Below are 15,581 nucleotides of genomic sequence, written 5' to 3' on the forward strand. Positions count from 1 at the left end.
CACAGGAAGAAAGCATTTAACATAGTGAGAAAAAGCACGAAACCATGAGACAAGGACCACATGAAAAGAGCTCAAGAATAAGCTAAGAAGCAGCAGGTAAAACAGTAGGCAATGCTCACCCCAAAAAACTCCATTAGTGAAGAAAAGGCTTGTCAAAGCTCAACTGAAGTTTGCGACACAGCATTTAGAGAATCCTGTAGAAATTTTTTTTGGCAACAATACAACGTGCCATGTTTTAAGGGGAAATGGCTCTGCATATGATCCTGAAAATACCATACCCACAGTGAGGTTCAGAGAAGGAAACATTATGGTATGGGGCTGTTTCTCTTGTCATATTGGCAGAATCCAAACTATCAAAGGGAAGATGAATGGGGCCACATGCTGTGAAATTCTTGAGAGGAATCTGCTGACATCTACCTGGATGATGAGGATGAGATGCAAGTGGAAAACTCCAGCAGGAAAGCAATCCAAAACATACTGAGAGGAAACTGTCATGTTGATCCAGTGGAAGCAAATAAGGGTGTTGGAATGACCTGCAACCCCTCTGACAATTTAAAAAGATTGTTGGATGTAGAAACTAGAGGAGCAATATTATGGGTCTGAGAGGTGTGTTTGGATATCAGATGGCAAAATGTTATGTTTCTGAAAAACATGGCTGAGATTTAATTCATTTATTTCTCGGCCACTGATCCAACCCTGATCCAAAAACCCAGTTGAGGGAGGTGTGGGTGGAGACCAACTCCTCTAACTTTACAGCTGGTGGTGTCCCGCTCCAAGTCATTGTGGTTCTCCACAGACTCCATGCTTGCCAAGTCAAATCCTTCTCAAAATGTTAAACTGTCCACATATTCCATTTCAATCACATATATGGCAGACTATAGAATCTTAACACACACTGCCTTTTCACTGGGACTTAACTACACAACTAACCCATCAAGAGCACAGCTACATGTAATATATAATAAAACCATCAGAATTACTTCAACATAATTACAATTGGACAAAAACACGTGATTTATTGTCATTCTTTGATATTGTTCTCCTGTGCATCACTGAATGATATAAAAAAAAAATAAAAAAAAAAGTGATTTCACCTGCATGGTCACCTAAATAGTCAACTTAGGAAATGGAAACTTAAAGGTTGAGTTTGGTATTGTTCTAGAATTTTCTCATTGTCAGAAAATATTGAGAGATGGTCTACCGCATTCTTGGTTTGTGTTTTTGAATGGGAAAAAGCACATTTGGTCAAAAATGAGGGAGAAGAAATTATTAAAAGGGGTGCAACTTCTGTGTGGACAAGCTTTGAATTTAGGAAATCTGACACGGTACACTGATTTCAACCCTCTGAACGCTCGAGCAGTTTCTGGGCTTTTTTGCTGTCACTGTGGGCTCATTTTTCACTGCAATACAGAAGTACAGCACAATATTGGATAGAAGCAGGGAGAACTCAAATCTGTCTTCTGTGCAGTATAACACAGTGACAACACCAACAAACATTCATAGTACGACTTGTTAAAGGAATGTTGCAAATTTGAAAATCTGATGATATCTGATGCCTTTCAAACCTGCCAAAAGGTTGTGGGGTTCAGGGGTTAAACCATTTCTTAACTGTATCATGACGCATATTGTTAATATGATATAAAATCACACATACAATGATAAGATTTTGGTCATATCACCCACACTACTCACAAACATACTTTATTTTAAAAAAAGGAAAACGTACATCAACCAAACAAGAGGAAACAGTACATTTGTTGGGGCCTATTTTCAGTGACAGAATCTGGTGCTCTAATATTTCTGATTGAGTCAAAATAAACTACAATGTGTGTGTTCATGGTAATGTAGGAACATGTCACCCACTAAAGTGGGTGGCGCATTAATGGATTTTTAATAGTTTTTGGACAACAATGGAGCTCTATGGTAGGCTTTGATGCACACACACAATACTTGTTAATAGGATATACTTGTTGTCACATGTTAGCAGACAGTCAAGTGTCTTTTAATCTGTCTTAAGCCATTGGGGACAGATGGATTCACAGTGAATGAATAAGCATCACCCTGTGGATCAAACTACTGAATAGATGGTGGTGGTGTTACACTGGTCCTGTGGTTCAGTTCAGCATAGATGTTGTAGGGAGTGGCTAATGTCCAATAAGCAGTGTATGTATGGGTGTTTATCAAGCCTCTGTGTCAGAGATGACCAACCAGCTATGTTATACAGAATACAATGAGGAGTGTCATAGGCGTCTCCAGTATTGAATCTGAAGGCAGACCGATAAACTGAGTCTAGGGGTCTGAGAATTAAAGCAGCGGTGTCGATTGGATAATTCTAGCTTTGATGCACTGAAATCTTTCACACAGGTAATTCTGGAACAAAGCAGACTGCTACAACAAATTGAATCAAACCCAAAATTACATAGTGTGTGAATAAGCAGAGAATGTGAGCAACTGCATCAAAAGGTTTTAACAAGTCAGTGAAAACAGAAGCACAATGCTTCCTTTTGTATATATAATAAACAATACTGTTCACAACTAATTTAACAGCAGAGATGGTACTATGCATAGGTCTGAAACTACACTGGTGAGGGCTCAAAACAAAATATTTTGAGAGAAATAGTTTCAGTTGGTTATTCACCACTTTTTGCCAGATGGGAGTTTTATATCGGCCAATAATTATTTAAACTGTCGTTGTCTCCTCCCATGAACAACGGAATTCATACAAGCAGACCTGCAGATACTTGAAGAAAGGTTAAATATGTGTGTTATTTGCTCAGTGAGTGTGTAGAATGCTTCAAAAAGGATTGAAATGGATCGAGTTTGTCTGCTCCAGTTGATTTCCTAGGATCTATGGTTCATAATGTGTGTAGTTAATGGGTTAAATATAAGCACTATTAACAGGTGAGGGACCTTCAAAGATTTGTCTACGAAGATAGTGATGGACACCTTAGGCCTGGCACCCAGATGAAGTCAAGGATCGCCCGTCTGCGACAGAGCCACAACATAGCAGGGGACAGTGGCATCCCCGTCTCCACTACTGCTGGCCAGTGCTTGGCAACATGTGCCTGTCCCAGATAACAAAAGACATTAATTCAATGTTGGATTTTGGTCAGATTGGTTATTTTTGGTTGAGGTTGAAAAAGCTATGTTGATTCAATGTTTAATCACAGATACCATTTCAACATTTGAAAAAACATTGTTGAATCAATGTAGAATAGATGATGACTTTTCAATGTTGAAATGCCCTACACTGAATTGACATGATTTCAATGTGTGGTGCTGATACTGCTTCGCCCCCTCCCTCCCTCCCTCCCTCCCTCCCTCCCTCCCTCCCTCCCTCTGCAAGACCAGTGAGATCTCAAGGGACTTTTCAAAGGCGCTTTTGTGGCTTGTAGTTGCCATAATTCAACCATCCGTGTCTAAAGTTCTTCTCTGTGTGCGAGCAATACAAACTGGTTAGTCATTGAGAATAGAATTTATTTTGCTGTTCAGATACCATCACCTGGCAGTCATTGTTTGACTTAATGTTAACTTAATTTAAATCATTGCCCTGCGGTGAAAAACTTTTATGTACCTTCCCAGATAGCAAAATACAGTGATTCAACGTTGAATTTTGGTAAAATTGGTTATTTTTGGTTGAAGTTGAAAAATCTATAGTCTACTAGTTTATTCAATATTTAATTAGAGCTACCATTTCAACATTTGAAAAAATGTTGTTGAATCAGCATTGTATAGATTCTGGGTTTTCAATGTTGAAATGTCAACATTAAATAGACATGGTTTCAATGTATGGCATGCTGTGGCTGTGCACCTGTGCCCCCGCCCACGAGACTTGCTCTCTCCTGAGACCAAACCAGTTCAAACCAGTCAACAGTTGGCAGCGGTTGGCAGCTTTTAGTGGCTTTTATTACCTTCGAGTGACAAAAGAAGACAAACTGGTAAGTCCTAATGAGAACACAATGTATTTTCACCAGCATGTCAACTTTGTGAATTATTACCGTGAGGTTGTAGCTTATTAGCGTCGTTAGCATTAGCTAGCGCTAGCATTCTAGATAACGCTAGCTAACGCTAGTGTGTCCGTGTGCAGAGGCTACGCTGAGGGTTCAGGGTTTCCCCCAGTGTATTATAAGCCTGGCGGGCCACCAGGCTTTACTTGCCCCCTGCCAGGCTAAGGCTACGTTCCCACCAAACGCGATGAAACAAGATCGCGCCGCAAGATTACATACAAAGTCAATGCAAAGACGTGATTTGAAGCGTCATTTTGCCGGGCGACGCGATGGCCGCGATTGCGCGGCGCGGTGGACGCGTTGGCCGCGCCATCGCTTCATCGCTCGAGTTGAAATTATTGAACTTTTGCGGCGGATTCGCGTGAAGACGTGCCGCGACAGCCTATCAGCGTTGAGATCGTCATCGACGTGCTGACGTACGGACGTAGTCGACGAGAGAATGAAAGTTGGGCGGGCTTGTCGCGCGCCGCGATGACGCCGCAAAGGGTTTTTGTACCAGTGTCAAAACTGGAGCGTCTGGCGCGACGTGATTTCATTTGAGGCGCGATTTGAGGCGTTTGGTGGGAACGTAGCCTCAGGGTTTCCCCCAATGTATTATAAGCCTGGCGGGCCACCAGGCTTTACTTGCCCCCTGCCAGGCTAAGGCTACGTTCCCACCAAACGCGATGAAACAAGATCGCGCCGCAAGATTACATACAAAGTCAATGCAAAGACGCGATGTGAAGCGTCATTTTGCCGGGCGACGCGATGGCCGCGATTGCGCGTTTGGTGGGAACGTAGCCTGAGGCCAAACGCGATGAAAATTATTTAATCGCGCTCCAAATGAAATCGCTTCGCGCCAGACGCTCCAGTTTTGACGCTGGTACAAAAACCCCTTGCGGCGTCATAGCGTCGCGCAACAAGCCCGCTCAACAACAACATTTCTTCCGCCATTTCATTCTCTCGTCGACCACGTCCGTACGTCAGCACGTCGATGACGATCTCAACGCTGATAGGCTGTCGCGGCGCGTCTTCACGCGAATCCGCCGCAAAAGTTCAACTAATTCAACTCGAGCGATGAAGCGATAACGCGATGGGGCGACGCGATGAGAGCGATTTTCGCGGCCAACGCGTCCATCGCGCCGCGCATCGCGGCCAACGCGTCCATCGCGCCGCGCATCGCGGCCATCGCGTCGCCCGGCAAAATGACGCTTCAAATCGTGTATGCTTCATGCAATTTGCCTTGCATGAAGCATATTTAAAACCTACAGATGAAGGCTGAAAAGTGCTGTAATGGTCCTTTAATTAATAACATTGTTGCAATGTAGAATCAATGTAATTTCAATGCATTTATAAATGAATCAATATTGATTCTATGTTCAGATTAATTGACAATTCTACATTGTTTCAATGTTGAAAATGATGTAGTTGAATAAATATTGAATCAATATTTAGACTGATTGAAAATTCAACATTATTTCAATGTTGATCATAACGAGCGCTTTCAATGTTACTTTCAATGTCTGACATCAATGTTGATTCAATTTTAAGCCATGACCATATCTCAATGTTGATTCAATGGATTTTTGCTTTCTGGGTGTCAATATATGTGCCTGAATATAAATTGTTAATTTCTAAGTGTTTATTACAGAACTCTTGCATTGGATAAAGTGTGGGAAATTCTTTTTATGGTCAAGCAGTGTAGGTGAGAGGCTGCTTCTCTTTTGTTTTGTTGCAGCTCTCTGTCTGTCATCTGCATCACTGCGGATGATGTCCATTAAATGACTCTTGTAGCGGGGGGACACTGGAGCTGGCTCTGCCTGCACACTCCATCAGTCACACTCTGCCATGCACATGCCACAGCTCATTCTCTAGCCAGAAACAAATCACTTCAACAGCTACGACTGGACCCTGCAGGCTTTCTGAAGGTGCAGAATGTTTTTTCTTAACTCTTACTCTAATGAAGCTGCAATCGCAAATTGATGAAACATCAAAATTAAATGCGTTCAGAGGTTATGGGTTCTCTCTTTTAATACATTTTAAACTGTCAACAGTCAGCCAAGAGACATCTGTGTAGGAAGAACAAAATAATGTAATTTGAATGTTTCCACCACTAATACCATTGGTTCAAAGAATAACAAACAGTCCTACACAGTCCACTGGCAGATTGGAAACTGCTGCTTATACCAGCACAAAACTCAGGAAAACACACTGCTGTGGTACTGAGCAGTGTGTGTGTGTGTAGTTTAGTCAAACTCTTGAGTCAGCACTTTTACAGTTTTATTCTCTCCCTTCTGTCCCTCAGCCTTATCATACACCATTCTTTTCTCACACTCATGCGCGCGCACACACACACACACACACACACACACACACACACACACACACACACACACACACACACACACACACACACGCAGAGATTCCTCCATTCTTAAATCACCCATGCCCACACACAGCTGCCTATTCTTCTGGAGACCTTTGAACCCCCCAGAGCAGTAAAAACAGTCTGACTCTCTCTCTCTCTCACACACACACTCAGAGCAGTGAAGTGGTGGCCACTCCCCTCTCTGTTTTTCCAGTTGGACAGGAAGACCGGAGGGAGGGAGAGGGAGGGGGCTACAATCTGTTTGGCATAAACTGTACAATGAAGTCACTGTTTAGTGGGCCAGCCTGCTGCTCAAGTCTGTCTGTCTGTGTGTGTGTGTGCACGTGTGCGTGTGTGTGTGTGTGTGTGTGTGAGAGTGTGTGTGTACTCTGTAGTGCCAGGACGAGAGTGAGGCTCCCACTTTCCTTCAACTCAGATGGCTGCAGTCACTGCTGATGTGGGGTACTGGGAAAGTGTTGGAATGTATATTTTGGGTGTGCGGTCTGGCAGCAAGTAGCCATTGAGTAGTGTGTTTGTTATTTTGAAATGGAGCTCTACCATAAAAACAACAATATATGAAGTATATGGAATTAGTTTATAATTGAATAAAGGCTTGATTGTAGGGCTGACAAGAAACGCCTACTTGATTTTTTTCAGTAAATGGCTCTTTTGTTAAATATCCACCTTAATGCTACCATAGCATAAATGACTCAAAATGTCAGTGCACAGCAAAGTAAAACATTACAGAGCCATGCAGGACAGAACAATGCAGTTCAGCTGCTAGTTCGCTCTTTTCATCGACCCACTTCGGAGAACAATACTTTGTAATAAATATACACAGGCATTAAATGCCTTTCAAAGTCAGCTCATTGTCAGCTGTAGTTGTTGTGGTGTTTTCAAATGACACTTGTAAGCTGTGACACAATGAGACCCAGTGCAGTTGGCCTTTGTAAGCACAACATATATCTTTGAAGTGGGACAGCACGACCACCCGTGCAGCCTGCGATTGGCATGCGATTGAACCCAACAGTGAACTCTTTGCCATGGTTTGGTGGTGTACAGGGAAAGAGGTGTCTGTAGCAGGGGTTGTACAGCAGCTGAGCATGGCTGCAAACTGTGCTGGCCAGTGTTTACAAAGATAACTTAACTGATAGTTCTGCATTAAGGGGTTGCATGCATAGCCTCTGTAGCTGTGTTGTGGGTAACACATTGTACCTTCTTCAATGCAAGTATATGTAAGGGCTGCAGGTGCTGCAGAGATACCAAATAGAGAGAACAAAAACTGTGTTTGGTCAGCTTGGACTGCTTGTGTTTTCTCCTACAGGTTTCAGATGCTAGAAGAGATTGTTGATAGTGAGGTCAACATGAAGCAAGTCCAAGACAGACTAATATGCTGCTTTTCACCAACACACATCTAACAAAACCAGCTCCCAGGCAAACAGTCAGCTCATTGCAACCCTGTCTCTGTCACAGTGAATGAAAAAACACAAACGTGATTGCGTGGTAGTAGTCTGCTATTCAGAAATGAATCTGATCAAAGAAGCACAGAAGGCATCAAACTTAAGTTCTACAAGCACAAGCACAGCACAGCATCACAGCATCTGTGTCCAAATGTCCAACATGAAACAGACTGGTGACTCACACTATTAACTGGTAAATAACAACACCAACTAATAGAAGATATACAGTCAGCCCAGCTTATCACCTGAAGCATCATCCTACAATAAAGCCCACACAGTTCAGCTTACATGCTCAAACACTAGCAACTAGACTGGCCCACTGAAAAAGCAGCAGGGCACTTGAACAACACCTCCCAACAATCTGTGAACATTAGTACACATCTGACCCAAGATAAAAGCAAACATTTGACACTTAACAATTAAACGAAAAAATACAAACTCGAACTTGGAAGTCATTTTGGCGTCATTATAGTCCAGATATTATAACTAACCATGCAATACCAACAAGCTCCTAGAATGTTATAAATGTTTTGCTACCACCAGAAAACAACGTTCATCAGAGCTGTTGAACATTTGTGGTAGCTGACTATGACCAGTGCATCGGCCACAGTGGACAGCCACAGAAAATATTACATAGAGTCAAAGCATGAGTCACCAGAGGACACGGCAACAGTGGATCTGACTTCTGATTGGCTACAAACAAAACAAAAAAATAAAAATAGAGTCTCTCTCTTGGTATTTGAACAAACTGATGACTGATGGTGAGAGTGCAGAACAGTCTTCCCATCTGGTTGACACTGAGTGGAACACAGTGTTCCAGCCAGCACAATATAACAAGCTGTGTTCAGCTGCATAGTACTGACACACACAACACACCCTCATCAAACTCAGATCCTGCGGTATTGATCATGTGTCTGTGCATCAGCCAGTATTAACTAGGGTTGGGAATCTCTGGCATGAAGCCGATTCGATATGTATCTAGATACACAGGTTACGATTCGATTCAAAAACGATATATTTTTTAAGGCAGAGCGATTCAATACGATTCGATACAGTGTGAAAACAATACGATAGTAAACATTTGTTAATGTAGACTTTAATCTAAACTATAAATTTGTCATGTTTATAAAACAACATTCTTACATTATTTTAAACAGGTAAAAGACCACATTTCCACAAGCATTTTTGCTTTCTGGCACTGTCAAAAATAAACAACAAAATTCCATACTGGATTGAAAATCTGTCGCTTTGAATCACCAAGCTGGCGTTGTCACTGGCGTCGGTGCTTGTGCTGTTGACAATATTTATATTCATTGGGCTCTATTTTCGACTCCGCTGCCGGCGCGGCATAGGCGCAGTGCAAAGTCAGGTCCACTGCGTGGCGGCGCAGACTTTGGTATTTTCGTGCGCTGCGCCAGTGGCGTATCTCCTCCTCCTTCTCATCTCAGTCCCACCCAGCGGCGCAACTCGGAAAGAGGGAGGGGAGAAGGCGTGGAGTGGGTTTGACAAAGCCGAGTCAAATTTTCACCAATCACAGCAGCTCCTCCGCTTTTAAGAACGCTGCTGGCCAGGCGCATGGCAAGTCCATCCATCCATCCATTTTCTATGCCGCTTATCCCTTTCGGGGTCGCGGGGGGGCTGGAGCCTATCTCGGCTGTCAACGGGCAGGAGGTGGGGTACACCCGCAAAACCAGCTCCCACCCGCCAGCCGATAGCAGGGCACAAACACACAACCATTCACACTCACACTCACACCTAGGGGCAATTTAGAGTCACCAATTAACCTAATGAGCATGTTTTTGGTCTGTGGGAGGAAGCCGGAGTACCCGGAGAGAACCCACGCATGCACGGGAAGAACATGCAAACTTCACACAGAAAGGCCTGACCCGGGAATCGAACCTGGCGACCTTCTTGCTGTGAGGCACGCGCACTACCTGCTGCGCCACCGTGCAGCCCATAAGTGGCAAGTCCAACACCCAAACTTCTCCCAGGAGGAGACTGACGTCACTCATGTCTGTGTGTGTGTGTGTGTGTGTATTGTTTTATATTCTGTTCTATATTTTGTGGTATATTTTGTTTCTATCTATCTATCTATCTATCTATCTATCTATCTATCTATCTATCTATCTATCTATCTATCTATCTATCTATCTATCTATCTGCTTTCTATATATATAGTTCTCTCTCTTTTCTTTCTTTTCTAATTTTATTCTAATTCTATTCTTGTAAGGAGCACTGCAACAAAAACAATTTCCCCTCGGGAATAAATAAAGGATTTCTGATTCTGATTCTGATGTCTAAATATGAGGTCCTTAGATGGTAAATCCTCGGCCTCCTCTTCATCCTCCTCAAAGCAATGATGCACTCCATCGTTGTAGATAACGTTAAGCATTACTATGATAACATTTGTATTTGGAATGAAATGACGTGGGTAATAGTGGACAACGATCATCACTTACGTTTTTTCCATGTGTCTGTCTCTGCTCTGAGATAGATGCAGTATATATGCTCTGTAGGATGCCACGACTGTTTCTGGTTGGCACAGCGACGTCAATTGATTAGTTCGCATCCCTGTTTCACCTGTGTACACTCGGTCAGGTTGAATGACCATTATGCGTGCCGAACACGCTTTCGATGTGTTCAGATGAGATACGGATCAAAATATATAAATTTAGGTCTGACTGTATGTGCTGACTCAGATAGTTGCATTGAATTGTGGCTGTTGCTAATTATTGATCGCAGTGAAATGCCAGACACTGTGGAAACCTGACTGTGAGGTGCTGGTGACGTGAGCGCACGACTCCGCCGGTTTAGGAAAATCCACTTGTGCCACTGGCGCACAGAGTTGACCAGATCTGGGGTGGCTTTCAGCGCACTTTTACGCCGCTGGCGCAGACCAAAATGGTCGAAAATTCCAATGTGCCGGCTCATTATGCCGACACCTCTCCCCTACTGCGCCACAACGCCCATCCTGGCGCACCTCTGTACGCCTCGGTTTACCAAAATACCAAATGCGCCTTGCGCCTGGCTGCGCCGCTCGAAAATACCATTGCGCCGGTGGCGCAACCTGCGCTGCACCGACGGCAGAGTCGAAAATAGAGCCCATTATGTTTTTGCATGTTCTTTGGTCGATGTTAGTACTTTTAGCTTTGGGTTGTGAAGCTAATGTTACGGAGCATGCGCGACAGTTGTTTCGTCAGCTCTCACGTTATTTTAGAGATGAAAACTGTAAAGCCTCGGGTAACCGACTCCTAGTCTCGCGATAGCCGATCCATAGCTCTACAATCGATTCGTCTTAGGATTTATGGCTGATTACTATCGATTGGGGAGTCTGCTACCGATACAGCCGTATCTCTCGCCTGTCAAACTGGATATCCGGTCGTATCGGTTTATCGTTCCCAAGCCTAGTATTAACATATGTGGATGCATTAGTGTAATGTATCAGTCTGTAGTGAGCACTCGTGTAAAACCTCACAGAGACCAGAATGTGGCTCTGGCTCCTCTATGAACAACAGCACTCCACTGCAGTATGCAACCTTGAACTAATTGTGAATGACTAACTCTTCATTAGCTAATGGGATCCAGTTACAATGTATACATCTGTCAGAAAGAACATACTCTTGGTTCTTTTTTTTTTTTTTTTTTAAACAAAAGCAACCTTTTCAAGACAACAGGTAGATTTGATTTATTCTCGCCCATGCTCTGAAATGATCAGCCACTCAGAACTGCTGCCCCCAGCTGGAGGCTCTTTGGCTGAGATCCATCTCCTCGCCATTTTCCAGCCACTGGGAGTCCAGTGAATCATTTTTGACATACTTCCGCAAAAATCAGCATTATTATCATCAATACCTTCCCAACTACCTGTATGTATTTACTGAGCAACAATCAAATTGAACAGTTATTTTTTTTCATTATACTGCATTAGCAGCGACAGTAACATAAGTTTTCTTAAACAACCACTGAGTGCAAACACAAAGTTACACCCAAATGCAAATGTGTTTTTATCTTAATCTCCTGTTTGCAATGTTTTGCATGACCAAATTATTAAAAAAAAAAAAAACAAGTGATAGAGAACATTTTATTCAGCGACTTTACATCAATGACTGATAGTGAGACCAACTGAAACTTGCAAGAATGTGGTCTGCGACACACCAAAACCTGCCAGTTAACACCTATGCAAAAAGACAGGAAGGTGTATCATTTCCATAGCAACTTCCCTATACTTCAGTGTTTCTGTCAGTTTTCTGTAGCACAGCTTCATGCCGTCTTCACGGTAACTAGATGCCAGCTCATCATCTATAAATTTTCACCAACATGCCATTTACTGTGCCAACACTGCCTATGACAAATTCTCAATTACTGATGTCTTGTTGTAAGATCTGCAAACTTAATATATCATGTTATGACTTTCTTTCTGCAAAAACATTGTGTCCTGGTGTGTTGTGGCACCACTGTGGATAAGAATGCACAGACCAGGGCAGCTGATTTTGTATGTATGCACCTCGCACGCAGTTATTTCTCATCATTACTTTTCCACCCACTTCAATTTTACGTGCAGTTATGTTCAATGATGCTTTTCTTGGCCATGGGTGAAATCTTCAGTCAGACATAAGGAGGACCAAGTGTGTATGGGGTGGTGCATTTATCGTGTACTTTTAGCTACTTTAAATAAAAAAGTCCTGACAGCTCTGACAGAACTCAACATTCATCCAGAAGGGCTTCTTTATTACAAACACTTCCATTGCATAAAATGGAATCTGTGCATAACAGCTGCCCTGCATAGATGTGCAGCAGAACACAGAAAATTAGCTCCCATCAGATCCAAACCAAAGCTACGGCTGCTGTGCTACGTGCGTAAATGTGCACAGTCTGTCAATTTAAAGACAGACTTATTGTCTCAGCTGCTGGGTGATGCTGCAAGTGTTTAACAGACTCAAAGACATGAATCTCACACACAGCCAACTGTGCACAACAGCAAAATGGGACTGATCTTTCTGTGAAATCCTGGATATATTCAGTGACGCTAAAAAGACATTATTGTAAGGTTCAGACATTAACTTTTATTAATACAAAATGTGTCCATATGCACAGGATGCTCAAACAAGTATGCCAGGCCAGTAAGTGGTGATAAAGTCTACTACAATGACGAGTCAAATACCAGAGAAGAACACACAACTAATTAGCTCAACTTCCCTTGGTGTTCGTTATTTATAGTCGCTACCTATTTATTTGTAGTTATTTAACACCTTTCTAGCACAGGGCCTAGTAGTGCTAACCAAACATCAACTAAGCAGTCGTCCTCTATTATTGTTGTTTCAGGTGCAAGCTCATTACACAAAGGAACAATGGGCATGTGTGTATTGAGGTGATGACAGCATCATTTCCCAAACACTCTGTCTTGTACATGTGGATACACAAGAAAGGACAGTTTTGATAAATCTTAGACATTTTAAAAAAACCTGTTTCAGTGACCTAAAATGCTTTTTGCATGTGAACAAGAGGCCAGAGGTTTGTTTTGCAGAAATACTTGTATACGTGTGGTCAAAGCCTTAATGTTCTTGGGGATGCAGCAAAATTAGTTCCTCTAACAAAGTAATAACTAAGACTCAAATTCATAAGTAATACTGTGCAAGGATATTCAAGCAAATGTGCTGACAATGTCTCTGAAGCAACAGAAAACAGTCACACAAAGCACACAAGAATTAACTGTTTGGGTGCTTTTTCTGGTCTATTTTTTGGAAGGTTGAGAGTCACATTTGACTGGTATAAACTATCAAACTGAAATTTAATCAACTGTAAATTTGTCATTTTTACAATTTGTTCAAGTTGGTTAAAACGTATGAGTTTGTGATAAGCTGGTGAGCTTTAGAGGTGTTGGCTGGTTGGATTTTTTCATTTTTGGACAATGCTAGGCTGGTGGTATCCCCACTTCCAGTTTTTGTACTAAGGTGAACTTACTTGAAGACATGAGAGTGGTATAAATCTTATTACTCTAAGTAAATAAGCATACTTTCCGAAACGTCCAATTGTTCCTTTAATTACTTATCAAAAGGTAGTAATAAACAAGCACAGCAAGCAAGTTCAAAAGGCCTTGATGATCATTTAGTGTATGTTGTGTTACTGAGTGTGATTATTACCTGATATGGTTGGTAGGCTGAATGGTCAGACAGGAAGTCCAGCTGTCGGTCTAATAAGAATTCCACTGCTGTTACTGATGACAAAAGGCTCTTCCCCACCACTGGCTTGAACGCCTGCACACAAAAAACACAAACACATGGTCAACAACGGCACAGCAACAATTACACAATGACATCATTATAATATTACTAGGACTGCTGGTCTCTATGAGAATCTGATGCAGAATCAATCTATGTTAAGTAATTTGTAGAATTCATCAATCCTAAAATACAGATACAATAAACAATATGTGAATGATTGCATTTGGAAACTGCAGTGTTCGATGTGTTCTAGCAAACCGGAATGAAGGAAGAGAGATGAATGACTGTATGAATGAGATTAGAGAGAGGAAACGCACAAATGGAGAATGATGAAATGAGACAGAGAAGGATGGAAGAGAAAGAGGCAGAGCTGGGGATACAAGGAGAGCTCCAGAGTGATGAATAAATTAATGAGTAGAGGAAGTCTGACAGTTCAAAGGCAGTACACTTCACTTTGATGTTGCCTCCTTTACACATACTACACACACATACACATTCTGGTGATGTCTGTCAGCCTGCAGCCTGAGCTCAGCTGTTACTGCACATACGACACAGAAAGGAGGCTGCACTGCACTACTTTCTGCTTCATATCTATACGTACTGATGAGAATGTATTTACAGCTGCTATACTCCTCATTGTGGACAGATTGTCCTAAGGTCTCGACTACCACATCACATCACTTCATTTTTCTATTCTAGTGCCTGATATCAGTCAAATCATTTAAAAAACAGAGGAAAAAGAGCACAGCTTGAGCAGGGCGCTTGTGTGTCATGTTTGTCTGCATGTGTGTTTGCAGTGGTTGGTGCTGCTGTGATTTATGGTTACATAACAAGGTCAGTCTGATAGAGAGAGATGAGAGATTAGAGATGAGAGACATGACCGCTGTGACCCCCCTCCCGCCCGTGTACACGCATGCACGCACCAGTAAGAGGCAGGAGTACATTGTGTATGCAAGCAAAACATGATAGCGTGTGTGTGGAGCACTATTTCTGTCTGACTATACATATCACATTTCCAGCCTCCACTGAAAGCATGCAGGCGGCATCTTAGGCAACACGGCTGGACATACTTTGGAAATGAATGATATATATAAAAGTGCAAATGTCATTTTTGCACTCCTTGGGCAGTAGACGGGGTCTTAACCAGTGTCCCATTCTGGAGCACAGTTAGAACACTGCAATGACAATGACTATATTTAAATGCGCATTAATAGCCCAATTTTGATCATAACAAGGAGCACATGATTATATTGAACACTGCTTATTCATCTCCCTGCAGACATGATTCTGCCAGGTTTCTGATTTCTGCAATGAGTGAATTGTCAGCTGAGGCTGAACTGTATTTTGGCTACATGCTGCATCTACCACTGGATTTAACAGCTGGACACAAAAGCATCCATCATATTTATCCTCTACATTGCCTGTGTTGGGCTTTTACTTTAGCATGGTGACCATCAATATGTTGTTTATATAAAATATGGTCTTACTGACTAATTACTACTTGAATGCAGAAAGCACACACGGATCACAAACTTATAGAAAATGTTTA

The 15,581-nt window shown here is 42.3% G+C and overlaps 1 protein-coding gene across 1 annotated transcript in view; it reads right to left on the bottom strand.

The window, feature by feature from the left end:
• jmjd1cb (jumonji domain containing 1Cb) overlaps nucleotides 1–15,581 on the bottom strand; it is a 141,068-nt gene that overhangs the window by 43,471 nt on the left and 82,016 nt on the right. Inside the window, exon 3 of the mRNA XM_070989876.1 lies at nucleotides 13,952–14,065. Within this exon, the coding sequence (XP_070845977.1) occupies nucleotides 13,952–14,065 (114 nt within the window). The remainder of the gene's footprint in view (nucleotides 1–13,951; nucleotides 14,066–15,581) is intronic.

This window comes from Chaetodon trifascialis, chromosome 21, assembly GCF_039877785.1.
Source record: "Chaetodon trifascialis isolate fChaTrf1 chromosome 21, fChaTrf1.hap1, whole genome shotgun sequence".
Classification (NCBI taxonomy): domain Eukaryota; kingdom Metazoa; phylum Chordata; class Actinopteri; order Chaetodontiformes; family Chaetodontidae; genus Chaetodon; species Chaetodon trifascialis.